This window comes from Oncorhynchus masou, chromosome 31 (genome assembly GCF_036934945.1).
Source record: "Oncorhynchus masou masou isolate Uvic2021 chromosome 31, UVic_Omas_1.1, whole genome shotgun sequence".
Classification (NCBI taxonomy): Eukaryota; Metazoa; Chordata; class Actinopteri; order Salmoniformes; family Salmonidae; genus Oncorhynchus; species Oncorhynchus masou.
Genome location: NC_088242.1, coordinates 33,861,849 through 33,884,172, shown reverse-complemented (window position 1 = coordinate 33,884,172; position 22,324 = coordinate 33,861,849). Strand labels below are relative to the sequence as shown.

At 42.6% G+C, this 22,324-nt stretch overlaps 1 protein-coding gene across 1 annotated transcript in view; it reads right to left on the bottom strand.

Annotated features, from left to right (window-relative positions):
- Positions 1-5,735: 5,735 nt before the first annotated feature.
- The window catches only part of LOC135523852 (probable E3 ubiquitin-protein ligase HECTD2), a 37,861-nt gene continuing 21,272 nt past the window's right edge, over positions 5,736-22,324 (bottom strand). Inside the window, exons 15-21 of the mRNA XM_064950823.1 lie at positions 19,263-19,421; positions 16,390-16,464; positions 16,176-16,263; positions 15,917-16,023; positions 10,502-10,617; positions 7,344-7,487; positions 5,736-7,172 (exon numbers count right to left, since the gene is read on the bottom strand). Coding sequence (XP_064806895.1) covers positions 7,052-7,172; positions 7,344-7,487; positions 10,502-10,617; positions 15,917-16,023; positions 16,176-16,263; positions 16,390-16,464; positions 19,263-19,421 — 810 coding nt within the window. The 3' untranslated portion in view covers positions 5,736-7,051. The remainder of the gene's footprint in view (positions 7,173-7,343; positions 7,488-10,501; positions 10,618-15,916; positions 16,024-16,175; positions 16,264-16,389; positions 16,465-19,262; positions 19,422-22,324) is intronic.

Here is a 22,324-nt window from a genome sequence, read left to right as displayed (position 1 = left end):
GGGTGCATTGCCTCCCGAACCAACTGATTGGATGGATGAGGAAGACAGAACCAGGGCAAGCCACTGTACATCAGTTCACTCTGGTCTGCCAGAAAATGTACTAACTGTTAAATCCTTGCTTCCTCCATCCCTGTTTCATTTCCTATCAAAGGCCATTCGAGGTGGAGGTCTGAGTGGGAGACCTTGGAACCTCTACTCCGATGCGTTTTGAAAGGAACTGAGGACACAAATGGTTAACACAGGACTAAGATCGAATCCTACTTCACTGGCTCTGATGCTCATCAGATGTGTCAGGGCTTGCAAATTATCACGGATTACAAAGGGCAACCCAGCCGTAAACTGCCCAGTAACGTGAGCCTACCAGGCGAGCTAAATGCTTTTTATCCACGCTTCGAGGCTAGCAACACTGAACCATGCATGAGACCACCAGCTGTTCTGGACGACTCTGCAATCATGTTCTCCGTAGTCGATGTTAGTAACGACTTTAAACAGGTTAACATTCACAAGGCCGCAGGGCCAGACGGATTACCAGCACATGTACTCAAAGCATTCACTGACCAGCTGGCAAGTATCTTCACGGACATTTTCAAGCTCTCCCTGACCCAGTATGAAATACCTACATGTTTCAAGCAGACCACCATAATCCCTGTGCCCAAGAATGCCAAGGTAATCTGTCTAAATTACTATGGAAATACTATATATAGAGGAATGGTCTAAGATCCCTCCCAATGTGTTCTCCAATCTCACAAAACATTTTAGAAAGAGGCTCTGTGCCGTTATCCTCGTAAGGTGAGGTAACCTATCTAAATGACTATTGCTCTGTAGCGCTCACATCTGAGCCATAAAGGCTGGTCATGGCTCATAACAACATCATCTTCCCAGACACCCTGTACCCACTCCAAATTGCATACCACCCCAACAGATCCACAGATGACGCAATCTCTATTGGTGTGGCAACTGCTTGGTATCCGGCTGTAAGGCGCTAGAGAAGGTAATGCGTATGGCCGAGAACATCAGTTGGGTCGAGCTCCCTGGCATCCACGACCTCTATACAAGGCAGTGTCAGAGGCAGACCCTAAAAGTTGTCTTAAACTTCAGCCACCCAGTCATAGACTGTTCTCTCTGCTATTGCACGGTAAGCAGTACCAGAGCGCCAAGTCTGGGACCAAAAGGCTCCCGAACATCTTCTACTTCCAAGTCATAAGACTGCTGAACAGTTAATCAAATGGTTAGCCTGACTATTTGCATTGACCCTTGTCTTATTTGCACTGACTCTCTTGCACCTGCTCTACGCACACTCACCCACACACTGACACGCCAACGCACACTGTACTGTAGACAACATACAACTATATACGCTCACACAATCAAAACACACATATGCATAATGACTCCACACACATACACACACACACACACTTTTTCACATGATTCACATTATGCTGCTGCTACTCTGTTTATTATCTAATCCTGATTGCCTAGTCACTTTTACCCCAACCTACATGTACACATTACCTCAATTAACTTATCTACCTTGTACCCACGCACATTGACTCGGTATTCCTTGTATATAGACTCGTTATTGTTATTTTATTGTGTTACACATTTTTTTGTTCTTACTTTTTACCTCTGCATTGTTGGGAAAGGGCTCGTGAGTACCAGTCTGACGGCAAAGTCTACACCTGTTGTATTCAGTGCATGTGACAAGTACCATTTCCTTTGATTTGACGAACAAGGAAATGAGGAAGTAAGGTGTTGATGGACACAGCCAGTCTCTGTTAGCAGCCATAGCCTGTAGCCAGACCTCACCATCTATGTGGGGCAGGTCTCTGTGAAGAAAATAAGAAAGTGTAAAGCCTACGCATATCCTACAGGATTAGTGCAGGTGTTGGATACCCCAGGATGGACTCACTTTTACTGAGGAAAGAAGCTGCCCTGTTTAAATACTGCAGATGTGAACGCGTCAAATAATATCTCATCACGGCGATTCATTTTACTTTTGATCTGTTGAACCGTGACAGACTGATTTGTGCCCTGTCATGCCCAGAAGAACGGATGACTCAGCTGGCAGGTGAAACCACCAAATGTCAAATGATAATGTCAAATGATAACGCCTGATCATGCAAATTGACCTCATTATCCTTCAAGGACGCATCAAAAGTGGGCAATGCCAAATACAGTATGTTAACAATATGTCGTAAAATGTCCATTATCTATTGATTCATATTCCACAACGATGTAGACTTAATTCCACCTTTTTTGTCAAGTATTTTCATCAGAATGGTTAGAATTACTGTGATGGAATCTGTCTCACTGAAAGAACACCATGTACAGTACCAAACAGCATTCAGAACATTTTTCATTTAGAGACTGTGGATAACTGACATATTTAATGCTTGAGCAATACTAGAGCATTCAAAAAAATAGTGCCACCAAGACTCAGTATAAACACTTTATAAACACTAAAGGCATGTCATTTATGGATTGAAGAGTGGAAACATTCATCATTTCCGTCCTATTGTGATGGCCCTAGGCTGGGTCAGTGTTCAGCCAGGACTCTATGGGAGTACAGAAAACAAAATGGCATCTCTGCACTGCTCAGAGGACAGGTGACATAGTTTCAGCAGAGAGGAAGAGGCGAAGCGAAAGGTCTCACTCTCGCCAAAATCTGTCCAGAATAAACCCAAAATACCCATTGCGTATCAATTGGAATAATATACAGACCTAAACTTGTCTCTTGCCTTCCCACCTTTGGGACAAAGACTCCCATTGTTAGGGCGGAGACATGAACATCTTGTCATTATATTCAGATCTCTGGTTTCAGAGCCTCTTGTGAATTGGAAAGGAAAGTTGGCGAGCGCACAGTGCACTGTTATGATGCTGGATTGCCCTAATGTTTGCCCTAATGTTTCGCCCAAATTATATAATTACTCCTGTTTAAAGGAAACCATTCAAAATACTTCACCCGGGAGCACAATTTAGCCACAGAGCATCATTAGATACGATTTTATTTAAATAGCTATCGATTGTTTCAAATTACAAGTGTGTAATGTAGCCTATGCCTATTTGGGAAGACCGCAATTTGGGTAGTGCGCCTGGCAATAGGTCTGATTGAGTTGCGGCTGTCAATGAAAAGCCTCTAAAATATTTATGAAGATAATGTGTCGAGGTTAATTTAAAATGTTGCATCAAGAAGAAGGGGAGGGGTGTGTAGCAAAGATATGTTGCGTCTCTCTCCAGAATGCATGCATATGTAGGAAAGTGCCCATCTGTCAATGTCTGATTTCTGACTCTTAACACATCACTAATAAGCTGAGTTTCTCATTTAGGTCAACATTGGATCATTCAGAGATCCTCACTGAACTTCTGGAGAGAGTTTGCTGCACTGAAAGTAAAGGGGCTGAATTATTTTGCACGCCCAATTCTTCAGTTTTTGATTTGTTAAAAAAGTTTGAAATATCCAATAAATGTCGTTCCACTTCATGATTGTGTCCCACTTGTTGATTCTTCACAAAAAAATACAGTTTTATATCTTTATGTTTGAAGCCTGAAATGTGGCAAAAGGTCGCAAATTTCAAGGGGGCTGAATACTTTCACAAGGCACTGTAATTAAAGAGCACCAGTAAAATAATGAGTTTATATACATGGGGGTACCAGTACAGAGTCAATGTGCGGGGGCACTGGTTAGTTGTACATGTAGGTAGAGTTATTAAAGTGACTTTGCTAAGATGGTAACAACAGAGAGTAGCAGCGGTGTAAAGGGGGGGGGGGGGCAATGCAAATAGTCTGGGTAGCCATTTGATTAGATGTTCAGGAGTCTTATGGCTTGGGGGTAGAAGCTGTTTAGAAGCCTCTTGGACCTAGACCTCGATATCACTTTCCATGCGTTAGCAGAGAAAACAGTCTATGACGAGCATGGCTGGAGTCTTTGACAATTTCTGTCGTTCGCACTACCTTATGTAGTGCCTGCGGTCGGAGGCCGAGCAGTTGCCATACCAGGCAGTGATACAACCAGTCAGGATGCTCTCCATGGTGCAGCTGTCGAACCTTTTGAGGATCTGAGAACCCATGACAAATGTATTCAGTCTCCTGAGAGGGAGTAGGTTTTGTCGTGCCCTCTTCAGGACTGTCTAGGTGTGCTTGGACCATGTTAGTTTGTTGGTGATGTGGACACCAAAGAACTTGAAGCTCTCAACCTGCTCCACTACAGCCCCGTCGATGAGAATGGGGGCGTGCTCGGTCCTCTTTTTCCTGTAGTCCACAATCATCTCCACTGTCTTGATCACGTTGAGGTAGAGGTTGTTGTCCTGGCACCACACGGCCGGGTCTCTGACCTCCTCCCTATAGGCTGTCTTGTCGTTGTCAGTGAGCAGGCCTACCACTGTTGTGTCATCGGCAAACTTGATGGTGTAGGAGTCATGCCTGGCCGTGCAGTCATGTGTGAACAGGGAGTACAGGAGAGGGCTGAGAACGCACACTTGTGGGGCACCAGTGTTGAGGATCAGCGGGGTGGAGATGTTGTTTCCTACCTTCACCACTTGGGGGCGGACCATCAGAAAGTCCAGGACCCAATTGTACAGGTTGGGGTTGAGACCCAGGGCCTCCAGCTTAATGATGAATTTGGACTATGGTGTTGACTGCTGAGCTGTAGTCAATGAACAGCATTCTTACATATTCCTCTTGATCAGATGGGATAGGGCAGTATGCTGTGTGATTGCGATTGCATTGTCTGTGGACCTATTGGGGTGGTAAGCAAATTGGAGTGGGTCTAGGGTATCAGGTAGAGTGAAGATGATATGATCCTTGACTAGTCTCTCAAAGCACTTCATGGTGACAGAAGTGAGTGCTACGGGGCAATAGTCATTTAGTTCAGTTACCTGAGCTTTCTTGTGAACAGGAACAATGGTGGCCATCTTGAAGCATGTGGGGACAGCAGCCCGGGATAGGGTTTGATTGAATAAGTCCGTAAACACACCAGCCAGCTGGTCTGCGCATGCTCTGAGGACATGGCTAGGGATGCCATCTTTGCAGGGCATCCTTGTGAGGGTTAACAGGTTTAGACGTTTTACTCACATTGGCCACGGAAAAGGAATCCGTGATTGACTGTAGACCCTGCCACATACAGCGTTTGAGCCGTTGAATTGCTACTCTACTTTGTCTCTATACTGACTGATTGCCTTGCGGAGGGAATAACTACACCGTTTGTATTCGGTCATGTTTCCAGTTGCCTTGCAATGATTAAAAGCGATGGTTTGCGCTTTCAGTTTTGCGCGAATGCTGCCATCAATCCATGGTTTCTGGTTAGGGGAGGTTTTAAGTCACAGTGGGTACAACATCAGCAACATCAGCACTAACCATATCAAACATAAAATATCAAACTAATTTGAGTGTCCCAGATTTGTTTACGATGTTAGTATAGTCCAGTCTATAAGACAAAGCTGATATTTTAAACAACTTCCATTACATCACAGTTGGTGGTATGCATTTCAACTTCACTTTCTCACTGTTGGGGAGAACATAAACAGCTGACATGGGCCCATAAATCAAAATAACAGCTTGCTCCTGTGACAGAAGCACAGGTATTCTTTCTGTTCTGTAAGTGTCCATTCTCTGAGGAGAGAGTGATGAGGGAGGCCTAAATCTAAGGCAAGATCTTCTAAGCCAGGTAACCTTGGTTACTATGAAGCTAAATGAAACAGGAGTGACGCTTTACATAACGGATGTGTTTAAACAAATACCTTTTAAAAAATATTTTATTTGATGAACAATACAAAATATACACATACAAACGACAACATCATACAAAAATCCACAACTTCACCCCTGCCCAGACCCACATCTCCAGCACCCGCATCACTTTCCGCTCCATGGCCTCAAACTGCACCATTTCAATTCTCTCCGTCACCCATGCCCTATCAATTTTTAAATAATAAAGCAGTTTACCTTTCCACTGCGTTAACAAATACCTTATTTTTCTGATCAAGATCATCATTTCAGAAGAGTCGTTCAGTACATGAAATGTGGACATCCTGAGAGTGAGTTAACTACTACAACACAAGAGGTCTCACTTTACAATAGAGATCACTTTACAACCGCATTAAATTACATAGTTCCCGATCATACACCCGTTTCATCATTCTAACCTGCAGGTGTGTGAGGTCCATATAACTCTTATTTGCCTTGATATCAATCACGATCCTATTAGTGTTTCATAACCATTTCATACCTTTCCATACAATATGCCAAATGTCCCAAGCGTATCCATTAGACGTAATCTGTATCGAGAGGCATCACTGACAATTAGGGGGGGGGGGGGGGAAGAGGTATACCCAGAGTCCACACATTAACAATGGTCATAAACCAGCACAACTACTGTAACATGATTAAACCCTACTGAAGCTTGATTCCCTTTCAGGCTCTACATTAAAACATCCTGAAAGGATGGTCTAAAAAGTCTGCTCACAAATAACAGAAACTTCTTCCAAATGTTTTAAAACCACTGAGACCTCTGACAACAAAATATATTAGTATAAATACCAAGGAGACAATCTCTGTGTTCATAATTTACCAACAGTCTCAGAATGACTTCAATCTTAAGCCTGAAAAGGCTTTCGTCAAAGACAGAGAGTACAGGTACTCAGTTCAGGAAGAGAGATGGGCTCTGTCACTAAGAACCTACACCTCAGTACTGACAGACTGTCTAGATATTTTATCACAGTCCAAAACAGCCCGGATCTAACCTACATTCAACACCTTACTTTAATAAACTACTTCATTGTTGCTGGACTGGGCAGAACCTTTTCCAAGTCCATTTCCAAAAGGCAAAGGTATTGAGAGCACAAACAAGTGCTCTGAAAGCTTTACCTGTAATATAACGTTTCACTCATATTTCTATACAAACAGATTGGTTAAGTTAATTGCTAAGAACATTTGAAGCGGAGAGCTTACTGGTATACCAATAGCATGTCTGAACATATCCAAATGTACACACCCTACTGACCACAAAACAAGATAAATGACAATTCCACCATTGTGGTTTGTAGATCAGAGTTCACTCCAGTCCAAACCCTTCTGCATTTGAAATGGCAATAGTTAATTTCTGCTTCAGTTCTTTTTTATTTTTGTATGTTGGCAGGCAGATCTGGTTGAAACATGTGTGAGATATAGGCAACCTGGAGAGGAAGAAAAGGTCAAATGATTAATTCACGTTTGTTCAAAGTTGCTGTTCTATACAAATCAAATGTGACAATAGCAACTGATTAAAGGAGGTCTGCTTTCAGTACTTTTCAAAATGTTTACAATGAATAAGAAAGAACACAGTGAGGACATCTGCAGTATCTAACCAGTCGGTGGATGCATCAATCTTGGAGATCTTGAAGTTGAGGTCGGCCATTCCGCCCACGGGGACACGGTCACTTCCTGTTGAGAAATGGAGCAGCTTCTTCTGGAGCTCCAGAGGGAAGGCCAGCACCACGTCCCAGAATGCCCTGACCACAGAGACAGACAATTTAACTCATTAGATGCATTAACTTCAGAAAGTATTTTATTTAAATATTTTTTTCATTGAATATTTAAAAAAAGATCCAAAATACTTTCAGGTTATGTCGATATATGACTCGTTTTACTGTGGATATAGATACTTTTGTACCCGTTTCCTCCAGCATCTTCACAAGGTCCTTTGCTGTTGTTTTGGGATTTGAGTTGAACTTTTCACACCACAGTACTGTCTCCTAGAGATGAACGAACTTGTCTCCTTCCTGAGAGGTATGACAGCTGCGTGGTCCTACGGTGTTTATACTTGCGTACTATTGTTTGTGCAGATGAACATGGTACCTTCAGGCGTTTGGAAATTGTTCCCAAGGATGAACCAGACTTGCGGAGGTCTACAATGATTTTTCAGAGGTCTTGGCTGATTTATTTTGATTTTCCCATTGTGTCAAGCAAAGAGGCACTGGGTTTGAAGGTAGGACTTGAAATAGATCCACGGGTACACCTCCAATGGACTCAAATTATGTCAATAAGCCTATCAGAAGCTTCTAAAGCCATGACATCATTTTCTGGAATTTTCCAAGCTGTTTAAAGGCACAGTCAACTTAGTGTATGTAAACTTCAGACCCACTGGAATTGTGATACAGTGAATTAAAAGTGAAATAATCTGTCTGTAAACAATTGTTGGAAAAATTACTTGTGTGATGCACAAAGTAGATGTCCTAACCGACTTGCCAAAACTATAGTTTGTTAACAAGAAATGAGTGTATGTAAACTTCCGACTTCAACTGTATATATATATATATATATATATATATATATAAACACAACATGTGAAGTGTTAGCATCCTGTTACATGAGCTTAAAAAATATCCTAGAAAAGTTCCATACACACAAAAAGCTTTTTCTCTCTAATTTTGTACACAAATTTGTTTAATCCCTGTTAGTGAGTATTTCTCATTTGCCATGATAATCCATCCACCTGGCAGGTGTGGTATATCAGTAAGCTGATTAAACAGCATGATCATTACACAGGTGCACCTTGTGCTGGGGACAAAAAAATGGGACTCTAAAATGTGCAGTTGTCACACAAAACAATACCACAGATGTCTCAAGTTTTGAGTGAGCATGCAATTGGCTGCAGGAATGTCCACCAGAGTTGTTGCCAGAAAATTAAATAAGAAATTATATACCATATGCCACCTCTAATGTCTTTTTAGAGAACTTGGCAGTATGTCTAACTGGCATCACAACCGCAGACCATGTGTTACCAAGACAGCCAATGGCTTCCGGATCCGTCTTTTTCACCTGCGGGATCATCTGAGACCAGCCACCCAGACAGCTGATGAAACTGAGGAGTATTTCTGTCTGTAATAAAGGCCCTTTGTGTGGAAAAATTCATTCGGATTGGCTGGGCCTGGTTCCCAGTGGGTAGGTGTTTCCCTTTCCAAATCATGTCCAATCAATTGAATTTACCACACGTGGACTCCAATCAAGTTGTAGAAACATGATCAATGGAAACAGGATGCACCGGAGCTCAATTTCGAGTCTCATAGCAAAGAATCTGAATACCTATGTAAATAAGGTATTTGTGTTATTAAATGTTGAATATATTTGCAAAAATGGCTAAAAATCTGTTTTCGCTTTGTCATTATGGGGTATTATGTATAGATTGATGACTAAATATTGAATCAATTTTAGAATAAGGTTGTCACGTATTAAATTGTGGAAAAAGTCAAGGGGTCTGAATACTTTCCGAATGCAGTGTATACCCTATATATACAAAAGTATGTGGACACCCCTTCAAACAAGTGGATTCGGCTATTTCATTAACACCGTTGCTGACAGGTGTATAAAATCGAGCACACAGCCATGCAATCTCCATTAAAAAAAAACATTAGAAAGGCTTTACAGAAGAGCTCAGTGACTTTCAACATGGCACCGTCATAGGATGCCACCTTTCCAACAAGTCAGTTTGTCAAATTTCTGCACTGCTAGAGCTGTCCCCGTCAACTGTAAGTGCTGTTATTGTGAAGTGGAAACGTCTAGGAGCAACAACAGCTCAGCCATGAAGTGGTAGACCACACAAGCTCACAGAACGGGACCACAGAGTGCTGAAGGGTGTAGCGCGTAAAAATCGTCTGTCCTCAGTTGCAACACTCACTAGAGTTCCAAACTGCCTCTGGAAGCAACGTCAGCACAATAACTGTTTGTCGGGAGCATCATGAAATGGGTTTCCATGGAACCACACAAGCCTAAGGTCACCATGCGCAATCCCAAGCGTCAGCTGGAGTGGTGTAAAGCTCACCGCCATTGGACTCTGGAGCAGTGGAAACACATTTTCTGGAGTGATGAATCATCATCTGGCAGTCCGACGGACAAATCTGGGTTTGGCGGATGCCAAGAAAACGCTACCTGCCCGAATGCACAGTGCCAACTGTAAAGTCTGTTGGGGCTGTTTTTTTTTTCTGGGGCTGTTTTTCATGGTCTGTGCTAGGCCCCTAAGTTCCAGTGAAGGGAAATCTTAATGCTACAGCATACAATGACATTCTAGACGATTCTGTGCTTCCAACTTTGTGCCAACAGTTTGGGGAAGGCCCTTTCCTGTTTCAGCATGACAATGCCCCCGAGCACAAAGCGAGGTCCATATAGCAATGGTTTGTTGAGATCAATGTGGAAGAACTTGACTGGCCTGCACAGAGACCCAACTTCAACCCCATTGAACATCTTTAGGATGAAATTGGAACGCCGACTGCAAGCTAGGCCTAATCGCCCAACATCCGTGCCCGACCTCGCTAATGAACTTGTGGCTGAATGGAAGGCCTAGCTCGCGGTCGGTGCTCCAATTCATCCCAAAGGTATTCGATGGGGTTGAGGTCAGGGCTCATCCCTGCGTTAAATGCACCATCTGGGATATTTCCTACTGTTCAATGGCCATTTAGAAACTCAGTATAATGGCTTTAATATCAGGCCTTTTTACAAAATGAATGATATGATGATGGGTTTACAGTACCTGATGGTGGGGTCAGTCTTGCTGTAGCCCTCATACTGGGCTGCCTTCTGCAGAGAGCTCATGTCCAGGTTGGGACTGCCACACACCAGGATCTCCACCTCCTCTGGCCTCAGCAACTAAAACAAGAGGGACAAGACAAGGAATAAATATCATGGTAGTATGACAAGTAAATCTACAGGATATGAAAATACAGGACACCTGGGATTCCAGTGAAACTACAGGATTTCACAAGACAACCAATCACTACCATCCTGCTAGGCACAGACGTCAATTCAATGTCTATTTCACATTGGTTCAACATAATTTAATTGAAATGACGTGGAAACAACATTGATTAAACTAGTATGTGCCCAATGGGATGGAATTTTGTCCATTAAAGAGCAACTTCTCATTTAGAAAACAGCCTACGTGGCAACAATATGTGTCAGAAATATTTATTCTACTGTCAGAATTGACTATAAAGAGGAAATAGGATAATTTTGGTCAGTCACTCTAATCAAAAACTGAGTTTTGTGAGGCTTGTCGTCATTACTGCATCCCAGCGTAAATTTGAGTTTGTTTCAATCCTACCCACATAACCACATCTGGCAGCACACAAGTAATCATCAATCCGGATTACAGCTGTAAGCAACCCAATTGTAATGCTTGTGGTAAATTTGGGTTGACTTTCGATATCCCTGTAGGGCTTGTTAGCGACAATCTGTAAAATTACACAATGTACATTGGACAATATGTAAAAATTCTAATAGCTCCAAATTTCAATGACTTAAAAACCTCAAACCAATTATACATTGTGGAAATTCAAATACAAATATTGAAAGCATTTCATGAGAAAACTAAAAGGTGTGCAACATGAAAATATTGTCTCATTTACATTGTGTCCCTAACTAGCCCCAGAGCAAGGCTATCCAAAGTCAAAACAACTTTGCCAAAGTCGCACACCAGCCCGGCTGAAGCTAATTGCTAGCATTTCTTAATGAAAAAGAAAAAAAGGCTAAATCAGGAAGTGGAGTTGCCCTTTAAAACTAACCTACTGCATGACACAAGACAATTAGTTACGACCATGGTAGTCAATCATGAATCCCTGTTCATTGCACTAGTGCTGCACAAAATGTGCACTTAAACAGAGCAATCAATGACTATGGTACAGTGTCATAGTAAGGGCATGGGGTGCATGATCAGCGTGCCATATGCATGGATCATTGTGTCACACACAGTCTTAACTGTATTTATCAGATACAGTATCCAATCTGTTGCTAACTTGATACATTTGGCCTCATTTTGCAAACCCTATTTGACATAGTTGCATATTTTCTCTGTATCACTCGGTCCTTGACCACATTCACTCCCATGCACTCTTCATATCTGTGACTCCACCTTATCACAACACACCCAGACGTCTGTGTCAGGCAGTGCATGGTCTGCACAACCCCCCCACAGCAACAGAGTTTCACCGTGTCCGAGGAGTGCAAACAGAAATACAACCCGGTGACGAGTTAGAGCAAGCCAAGCCAATGGTAAGATCCAGCTGGGATATAGAGTTTCTGAACAATCTGGGTCGGTTCAAACCCTGTCTGCCACACCCCCTCCTCCCTCACCAGACCAGGCAGCTGGTATAACTGTCAAAGCAGAGTTGCATAACCAATGAGAGCGTAGACAACTGTTGCGTAACTGTCACAATGAGCTGGTTTGAAAGACGATTGCTTTCGCTGGCGTGGGGCTATGAAACATTACATGTTTCTATCCCACTGTCACACTAGCATTGACCAGCATGAACATACATGTATAGAAGGAGCCTGTTTATAGGTGCATGCACTGCCTTGGAAAGCAAAGAGGGAAAATCTCCTGATTTGCAAGAACTGAGTGGACTAATAAAAATGTAGGATATTAATTTGACCCCGTTTGCTGCAACAGGGAAATAATCCAGCAGCAACAGGAAATGTGAATTATTATGTGGATTAAAATTGATGGCTATTTTTGTAGGGGTTGATCCTGTTGAAAATGATATTGCTGGTACATGCATACTAGATTTCTACTTTTGTGTTTCTTTTCTATCTACAGTATCCAAAAAGGATGAATCAGCTTGCTACATTTCCTGCAAAGGGAAAAGCAGTTAGGCTAATTAATGTTTAACTGTGGTTTGTGTTGGGGTCGGGTAGGTTGTGGCGTACAGTAAATACCAACTCTGGCATTCACTGACACGTACACCAAACAGATAATTGAACAGTCCAATATTTGTTTTTGCTGGTACAGCAGAATCCTTGTCCAGACACATCCCTGAGCTCACTGCTGTCAGCTCATCTGACAGTTCACGACACACAGTTAATTGCAGTACCCCAGTCTATTTTAATCTTGTCCATTTTAATTGATTGATTACTTGGTGTAGTCCAGGGGTACTGAAATACTATTAGAAAGGGTCAATTCACACACATTTCCTAGGTGGCAAAGGTCCAGATGCACATTGCCATTTATCAGTGTAGTAATAAACCCCTACCCCAACACAGGTACTGTCCACGACAAACTGTTCACACACCTCTTGTTGGTGGAGAGAAAATGTTGCAAATTTAAAGCTAATTTCCTGTAATTCTACACATTTTACCATAGTGCGTGCAGAAAAAAAATGTTTGTTTTAAAACTTATTTCCTGCAATTCTTAACATTTTGGCATGTCTTAATTGTGCATATGTCACCTTCGGTCCACAATGACTCTGTTCTGGGTCCAGATATGGACCATGGTTTGCCTATTAAAGATGGTTGATATAGTACAGGTAACTGCCAAAATATTGGAAACACTTGAGTAAATGAGGGATACAAAAGCAGTGCGGCTTGGTTGGGTCGTGTTTCGGAGGACGCATGGCTCTCGTCCATCGCTTCTCCCGAGTCCGTACAGGAGTTGCAGCGATGAGACAATTGGATACCACAAAATTGGGGAGAAAAAGGGGTAAAATATATAAACCGGGCAAAAAAAGAGACGTCCTCTCATTTATTTTCAGCAAACTTAACATGTGTAAATATTTGTATGAACATAACAAGATTCAGAAATGGAATAATGTGTCCCTGAACAAAGCGGGGGTCAAAAATAACAGTCAGTATCTGGTGTGCCCACCAGCTGCATTAAGTACTGCAGTGCATCTCCTCCTCATGGACTGCATCAGATTTGCCAGTTCTTGCTGTGAGATGTTACCCCACTATTCCACCAAGGCACATGCAAAGTTCCCGAACATTTCTGGGAGAAATGGCCCTAACCCTCACCCTCCGATCCAACAGGTCCCAGATGTGCTCAATGAGATTGAGATCCGGGCTCTTCGCTGGCCATGGCAGAACACTGACATTCCTGCCTTGCAGGAAATCACACACAGAATGAGCAGTATGGCTTGTGGCATTGTCATGCTGGAAGGTCATGTCAGGATGAGCCTGCAGGAAGGGTACCGCATGAGGGAGGAGGATGTCTTCCCTGCAATGCACAGCGTTGAGATTGCCTGCAATGACAACAAGCTCAGCCCAATGATGCTCTGACACACCGCCCCAGACCATGACGGACCCTCCACCTCCAAATCGATCCCCCTCCAGAGTACAGGCCTCGGTGTAACACTCATTCCTTCGACCATAAACACGAATCCGACCACGAATCACCCCTGGTGAGACAAACCGCGACTCATCAGTGAAGAGCACTTTTTGCCAGTCCTGTCTGGTCCAGCGATGGTGGGTTTGTGCCCACAGATCAACGGTGTTCCCGGTGATTTCTGGTGAGGACCTGCCTTACAACAGGCCTACAAGCCCTCAGTCCAACTTCTCTCAGCCTATTACGGACTGTCTGAGCACTGATGGAGGGATTATGCGTTCCCGGTGTAACTCAGGCAGTTGTTGTTGCCATCCTGTACCTGTCCCGCAGGTGTGATGTTCGGATGTACTGATCCTGTGCAGGTGTTGTTACACGTGGTCTGCCACTGCGAGGACGATCAGCTGTCCGTCCTGTCTCCCTATAGCGCTGTCTTAGGCGTCTCACAGTACGGCCATTGCAATTTATTTCCCTGGCCACATCTGCAGTCCTCATGCCTCCTTGCAGCATGCCTAAGGCACGTTCACGCAGATGAGCAGGGACCCTGGGCATCTTTCTTTTGGTGTTTTTCAGAGTCAGTAGAAAGGCCTCTTTAGTGTCCTCAGTTTTCATAACTGTGACCTTAATTGCCTACCGTCTGTAAACTGTTAGCGTCTTAACGACCGTTCATTAATTGTTTATGGTTCATTGAACAAGCAGCATGGGAAACAGTGTTTAAACCCTTTACAATAAATATCTGTGAAGTTATTTGGATTTCTACTAATTATTTTTTAAAGACAGGGTCCTGAAAAAGGGATGTTTATTTTTTTTCTGAGCCATATGCAATGGCCGATGTAAGCCATATGTCATGGCCGTCTCAGTCACCAGATCTCATCCCAATTGAACAATTATGGGAGATTCTGGAGTGGCGCCTGAGACAACGTTTTCCACCACCATCAACAAAACACCAAATGATGGAATTTCTCATGGGAGTATGGCGTCTCATCCTTCCAATAGAGTTCCAAACACTTGTAGAATCTATTCCAAGGTGCATTGAAGCTGTTCTGGCTCGTGGTGGCCCAATGCCCTATTAAGACATCTTATGTTGGTGTTTCCTTTATTTTGGCAGTTACCTGTATTTCACTCATTGCTAGTTACACGGGTTTCTGTCAGCATATCAGTGAGGATACTCACAGGGTTCACAGAGCCTAGCAACAGTTAAGGAACTATTGGGAAACCAACTGACAATGACCAGAGTGATCCAGATCCTCCCATGTTAAACCATGCAAATCTAACCCTAAAGCTGGGCTGGTTCTGCATGAATACAGCAGATTTGTGGTCTGTCTGATTGATATTCATGGTGGACGTCAACCCTGCCACTGTGGTTCCCTACGTACTCTTTAAATAGGCCACTCATACGAGCCTCCCCCTTTTGGCCCAAAGAGCCCTGGTCACTAAGTGGAGACAGAGCACACACACACACACAACACCCCCGTTAGGAGGCCTGTGCCAAGAGAGGGGGTGGGGAGCCCTTGTGAACAGGCAGTGAGGAACAGTAGACTCACTCACACACATGCAAACACTCACAGTTGAGCTTCCAATCATGCACTCCTTGTTGCCTCTCCGGGCCTCACGATCACAATGCTGCCTAATCAGAAAACATTCTATAGGAGTTGACTAAACTCTTGGCTCCTGACACTTCAAACAGGACCAGCTGGCACTGAAATGATGTCCACTAAATTCTCAGTGATAGTGATATACTTAATTCCAAAAACCTACAATGACAGTTGGAATTTATAATGGTTTTCTACAGCTGTTCACACCAATTAGAATTAATGAATTAATTCACTTTGATAGTAAAAGTCTTGATATTCTTACCAACAAGGCGTCGGAGGCACACACACTGTGGAAGCCATAGAAGAAGGCAGCAAACTGCCTGTAAATGGACTTATTCAGCAGGAAATCTACGTACAGCTGGACATACTCTGCAAAGACAATAGAATAATCAAACAATCATTCAACTATGAGCGAACAAGAAAATGCCACATAGTCTGAAAGGCACTGTTAGATATCACATGCTACTGCAGGACAGTTGTCTTTTCTCTGGTCTTTGGCAGTCTGTCTCCTCCTCACTTACCCTTCCTGTTCTGGTTGGTGACAGGAATCTTATCTCCTCCTGGTTTCAGATTGTAGGACTTGATCACACCTAGTTCTTCCTGCGACACCTAAAATGATCATCAACATTTAGTAGAGCGCTTCCCTTGTGCTGCAACAGTATTGATTATGGTGAAGTCAAAGATATTATGTTTCACAAGTGTTATTGTGAACAAGAACTAATGTGTTTTCCCAACCTGAAAAGTTGTGCAGAAGTCCTCCTCCACATTGCCTTCATAGCTGAGAAGTTCTGCCAGCCCATGAGCAAGATCCTGAAACACAAGACTAAATCTATAAGCAATGCTTTTTATATACAGAACCAGTCAAAAGTTTGGACAAACCTACTCATTCCAGAGTTTCTCTTTATTTTTTTACTATTTTCTACATTGTAGAATAATAGTAAAGACATCAAAACTATGAAATAACACATATTGAATCATGTAGTAACCAAAAAAAAGTATTGTTAAAAGTTAATGTGTGGATTTTTTTGTGCCAATCAGTTGTGTTGTGACAAATGAGACGCAGAGTAGGTGTTTCCCACTGTGAGGCATGGAATAGGAGGTGTGATGGTGTGGGGTGCTTTGCTGGTGACACTGTCTGTGATTTATTTAGAATACAAGGCACACTTAACCAACTTGGCTACCACAGCATTCTGCAGCAATACGCCATCCCATCTGGTTTGTGCTTAGTGGGACTATAATTTGTTTTTTAACAGGACAATTACACAATACACCTCCAGGCTATGTAAGGGCTATTTGACCCCGAAGGAGAGTGATGGAGTGCTGCATCACCTGACCTCAACCCAATTGAGATGGTTTGGAATGAGTTGGACCGCAGAGTGAAGGAAAAGCAGCCAAAAAGTGCTCAGCATATGTGGGAACTCCATCAAAACTGTTGGAAAAGCTGGTTGAGAGAATGCCAAGAGTGTGCAAAGCTGTCTTCAAGGCAACGGGTGGCTATTTTGAAGAATCTAAAATCAATTTTGATTTGTTCAACACTTCTTTGTTTACTACACGATTCCATATGTGTTATTTCATAGCTTTGATGTCTTCACTATTATTTTACAATGTAGAAAATAGTAATAATGAAGAAAAACAGTTGAATGAGTAGGTTGGTCCAAACTTCTTACTGCTATTGTAGATTGCAACTAGTCTTTATGAAGTATATGTCTTCTTCTAAATATGTGAAGGACTAATAGAAAACAACCTGAGAGGAAAACAAATTGCCATTTGAAAGTTGCCACTGTGGGAATGTCTGCTCTATGCAGCACAGTACATTATGTTCATAGAATGTTTCATGGAGGAAAATCTGACTTCATTTTATTATTGATATCTAATGACTGACTTTACTGAATTACAGTAATGGCATTGTAAGACAAAACAACAAGAGAATCATGTAAAGCCTTTGCCACTACACAATCTAGAAAAGGTATTGAGGAAACAAAATAACCATTGTATGTATTTTACATGAGATTATGCTTTCCAATCCATACCTCATAAAATGAAGTACATTTTACAATGCAAAATCATTTGAAGAACAATTGCATGTGTTTGACGTCAGTGCCGGGCACTATTAGCATGTCTTTTTAAAGACCTTGCAGTAGCTTTTTCCCTATCCTCCACCAATTTCGGAAAAAGCATTCAACGGGGAGCAAATAAACGCCCAGAGGCCGTTATGTAAGCAAAGAGAAGGCCAGCTGCCCAGTAAAAACCAACATCTGGCCTCAGCAAGGCTGACTCGACAAAACGCAACGCAATGAGATGCATACCGCATAAAAAGCTATACAATTACACCAAAAGCAGGTAAATACTAGTCTTAGTGACAGTAATGTGTTGTGTGTGCATACAACATTTTATATGATTAATGTAGATTTGGTTTGTTCTCTTGAGTTTGTGGACATCAAACATGCAAGTGGCGATGTGCAAAAGTTGGGCTTGACACCCCTCTGCTGGTGAATATTGGAAAACGTCAAGGCTTCAATCACTGACGAGCAAATGAAAAATCAACATATTATGAGGAACTACAGGATTAAATAAGGACATATTATAACAACAAAGCATACATTTGATGGCAATTGCAGAATATTCATTTGGGAGTTCATCAAAAAATACAAAGAAAAGCATTGTCATGCCACGTGAACTGTATCTCTCCTCCTAGACAGCTAACAAACTACTGCTAGCCTGGTATCCTTGAATCATCCTGTTCAATAAAAAAAGAAGAAGCTGCCATCACCAGGAGATCGTCATCAGCAGTGTTGGGCTCCTGTGTGTGACATCTATGGGCAGTTTTTACCAGGGTGTGAGGTGATGATGGCTATAATGGCACCTCTGAGACCTGGCTGCAGCTCAGTCTCATCTCACCTTGGCTGCAGCCATACTGTTATAACAAGCCTGGTGGCAGGGTGAGACTCTGGGACTGTATGGAATGTGAGCCTGGTTGATTATTTCACACGCCTGTGACGCACGAGCATTTCTTTAGACCCCAGGCATCAATAGTGCAATGTACGTACTATGACTCACATCATTACAAGTACATTATTTATGCGTATTGCATGTGTTCCTGTACATTTAGCTATAAGTAGGAACAGTGGCATATTGCAGTTAATTCTAACAGTCTTTTTAACTAACACAGTCTATATAACATCTTAGTCTAGCAACCATACATCACCCCCTAGGCACAGACGTCAATTCAACGTCTATTCCACGTTGGTTCAACGTCACTTCATTGAAATGACGTAGAAACAACATCGATTCAACCAGTGTTTGCCCGGTGGACCATATTCATATACAGATCAACACTAAACCCTTCAGAGACCATGTAAAGCTTTATGAAACAGTCCAGTACTCTCATAAGCATCACATCCATTCATTTGATTATATACATTATTATTATTGAAAAGCGCAGTACTTTGGAAGCAAACAAATGTTACTTTCCCATGGTTTATTACCACTGCAAGCAATATTATTGTGCTTGTGATCCTTACGAGAAGAGTGCAGTGTGATTGGGAAAATAATGCCAGTGAGAGAGGCTAACTAAGAGAGCTGAGTCACAGCTTGTGTCGTGTACATACAGGCATGACCTGCTGCAGGTCGTCCAGGGTGAGGGTCGCCATGCCAATGGGGGTATCGGGGTCACACGGCACCACGGGCGGGGTCAGAAGCTTCTTGTAGACACAAGGAGGGAAGCGGATGTCCAGGGTGATGCTGTTGTACACGGCCAGGCCCATGAGCTGACACATATACAGTTAAGTGTGTAACAAAGTACATATCCTTTACAATTGAAAGCAAGTATCTTCAACACCAAAATAACTCACGGTTATAATCATATAAACCACTAGAACAGATTCAAAATGTGTCTAGTTATATTAATTTAATGTAGCATAGCATTCAGGTGAAAACCTTTTCACTTCATTGTTAAAGTATTCGGCTTCTGAGCTCTTCATACTTCGTAACAATGACACCATTTTATACACGCTTCAAAGACCCCGCAGCATGTGCTAATGATCCCAATCATTACTCTATTATCACTGCATTTTGCCATGTACTTTATATTGGCTTGTAGCAGATCTGAACAGGGAATATAAACAGCAGGTGTATTACACATTTAGAATGAAATTGTAGGGAGCCTGAACTCCTAAAGCGCTACCAGCTGCTTCTGGCAGATCTCCCTCCACGTGTCGTCCATATGGAACTTCTGTGGGAGAGGTTGAGCTGCAGAGCCCTCTCTCTAAGAGATTCCTAGCTTGCTAAATAGAGTTGGGAAAAATGCTTAAAGTTATATTGGCGCAGGCTTGGGGGAAATTCCATGAGAACTGACAGGCGGAGGATGAAACGCAGTCCGCTCCAGACCAGACTTGCAGCTCACAAAATAAGACACAACAAAACCTTCTGTTTCTATTACGTCTCTCTCTTTCGCTCTCGCACCGTTGTGACATGGGATTTTTTTTGTCACCCTGCCCTCCCTGTTGTGTTCGCTTCAGATAGAGACACATAGCCACTTCAGTGTCTGTCAGTGTGCTGTAATTCTAACCGAGTGGCAGACAGACTGGTGAGGTGGAAGGGGTGCGAGTGTATGTGGGTGGACTGACTCCGACTCTCAGTCCACCCACATAACATACAGTGCATTTGGAAAGTATTCAGACCCTTTGACTTTTTCCACATTTTGTTACGTTTACAGCCTTACTCTAAAATTGATTCAATTGTTTTTTCCCCCTCATGAATCTATACACAATACCCCATAATGACAAAGCAAAAACCGTTTTTTTATATATATATTTTTGCAAATATATTATAAATTTAAAACTGAAATATCACATTTACATAGTATTCAGAACCTTTACCCAGTACTTTGTTGAAGCACCTTTGGCAGCGAATACAGCCTTCGAGTCTTCTTGGGTATGCTGCTACAAGCTTGGCACAGCTGTATTTGGGGAGTTTCTCCCATTCTTCTCTACAGATCCTTTCAAGCTATGTAGGTTGGATGGGGAGCATTTAATGCACAGCTATTTTCAGGTCTCTCCAGAGATGTTCGATCGGGTTCAAGTCCGGGCTCTGGCTGGGCCACTCAAGGACATTCAGAGACTTGTCCCCGAAGCAACTCATGAGTTGTCTTGACTGTGAGGTCGTTGTCCTGTTGGAAGGTGAACATTCGCCCCAGTCTGAGGTCCCGAGCGCACTGGAGCATGCGTTCATCAAGGGCCTCTCTGTACTTTGCTCCATTCATCTTTCCCTCGATCCTGACTAGTCTCCCAGTCCCTGCCGCTGAAAAACATCCCCACAGCATGATGCTGCCACCACCATGCTTCACCGTAGGGATGGTGCAAGGTTTCCTCCAAAAGTGACGCTTTGCTTTCAGGCCCAAGAGTTCAATCTTGGTTTCATCAGACCTGAGAATCTTGTTTCTCATGATCTGAGAGTCCTTTAGGTGCATTTTGGCAAACTCCAAAAGGGCTGTCATGTGCCTGTTATTGAGGAGTGGCTTCCATCTGGCCACTCTACCATAAAGGCCTGATTGGTGGAGTGCTGCAGAGATGGGAGAACCTTCCAGAAGGACAACCATCTCCACAGAAGAAATCTAGAGCTGTCAGAGTGACCATCGGGTTCTTGGTCACCTCCCTGACCAAGGCCCTTCTCCCCTGATTGCTCAGTTTTGCCGGGCGACCAACTCTAGGAAGAGTCTTGTGGTTCCAAACTTCTCCATTTAAGAATGATGGAGGCCACTGTATTCTTGGAGACCTTCAATGCTGCGGACATGTTTTGGTTCCATTCCCCAGATCTGTGCCTCAACACAACCCTGTCTCGGAGCTCTATGGACAATTCCTTCGACCTCATGGCTTGGTTTTTGCTCTGACATGCACTTTCAACTGTGGGACATTGTATAGACAGGTGTGTGTCTTTCCATATCATGTCCAATCAATTGAATTTACCACAGGTGGACTCAAATCAAGTTGTAGGGATGATCAATGGAAACAGGATGCACCTGAGCTGAACTGCGAGTCTCATAGCAAAGGGTCTGAACAGTTATGTAAACAAGGTATTTCAGGTTTTTATTTTTAATACATTTGCAAAATTTCTAAAAACCTGTTTTTGCTTTGTCACTATGGGTTATTGTATGTAGATTAATGAAGAAATGTTTTTATTTAATCTATTTTAGAATGAGGCAGTAAGGTAACAAAATGTGGAAAAGGGGAAGGGGTCTGAATACTTTCCGAATGCACTGTAACTACCCACTGGGAACAAAGTGGTTAAATTAATGTTGTTTCATGGTCATTTGTCAATGTATTGTGATGTGGAACCTACTTGGAAAATATATTGGATTCAAAGAAAGTCATCAACGTAGTAAACTGTTGTTTTGATGGTCCAATTACCATAGGATTATGTCATCATAACCAATTTTCAACATAGACAAACCTTGTATAAAATATGTTGAATTTGTACATTTGAAACATCTTACTGGAGATTTGATCTATCTACATCTATTCATTTGGTCTCCAATCCAGAGTTTTAACCAAGCCCAGTGCTGCTTAGCTTTGATATGTGTCACTGGCTATTACCAATGTACTGTACTATCATGACAAAACATTGGGAGAAATCTCTACTTAATAGATTCACTGTTGCTATCAAAGTCATTCCA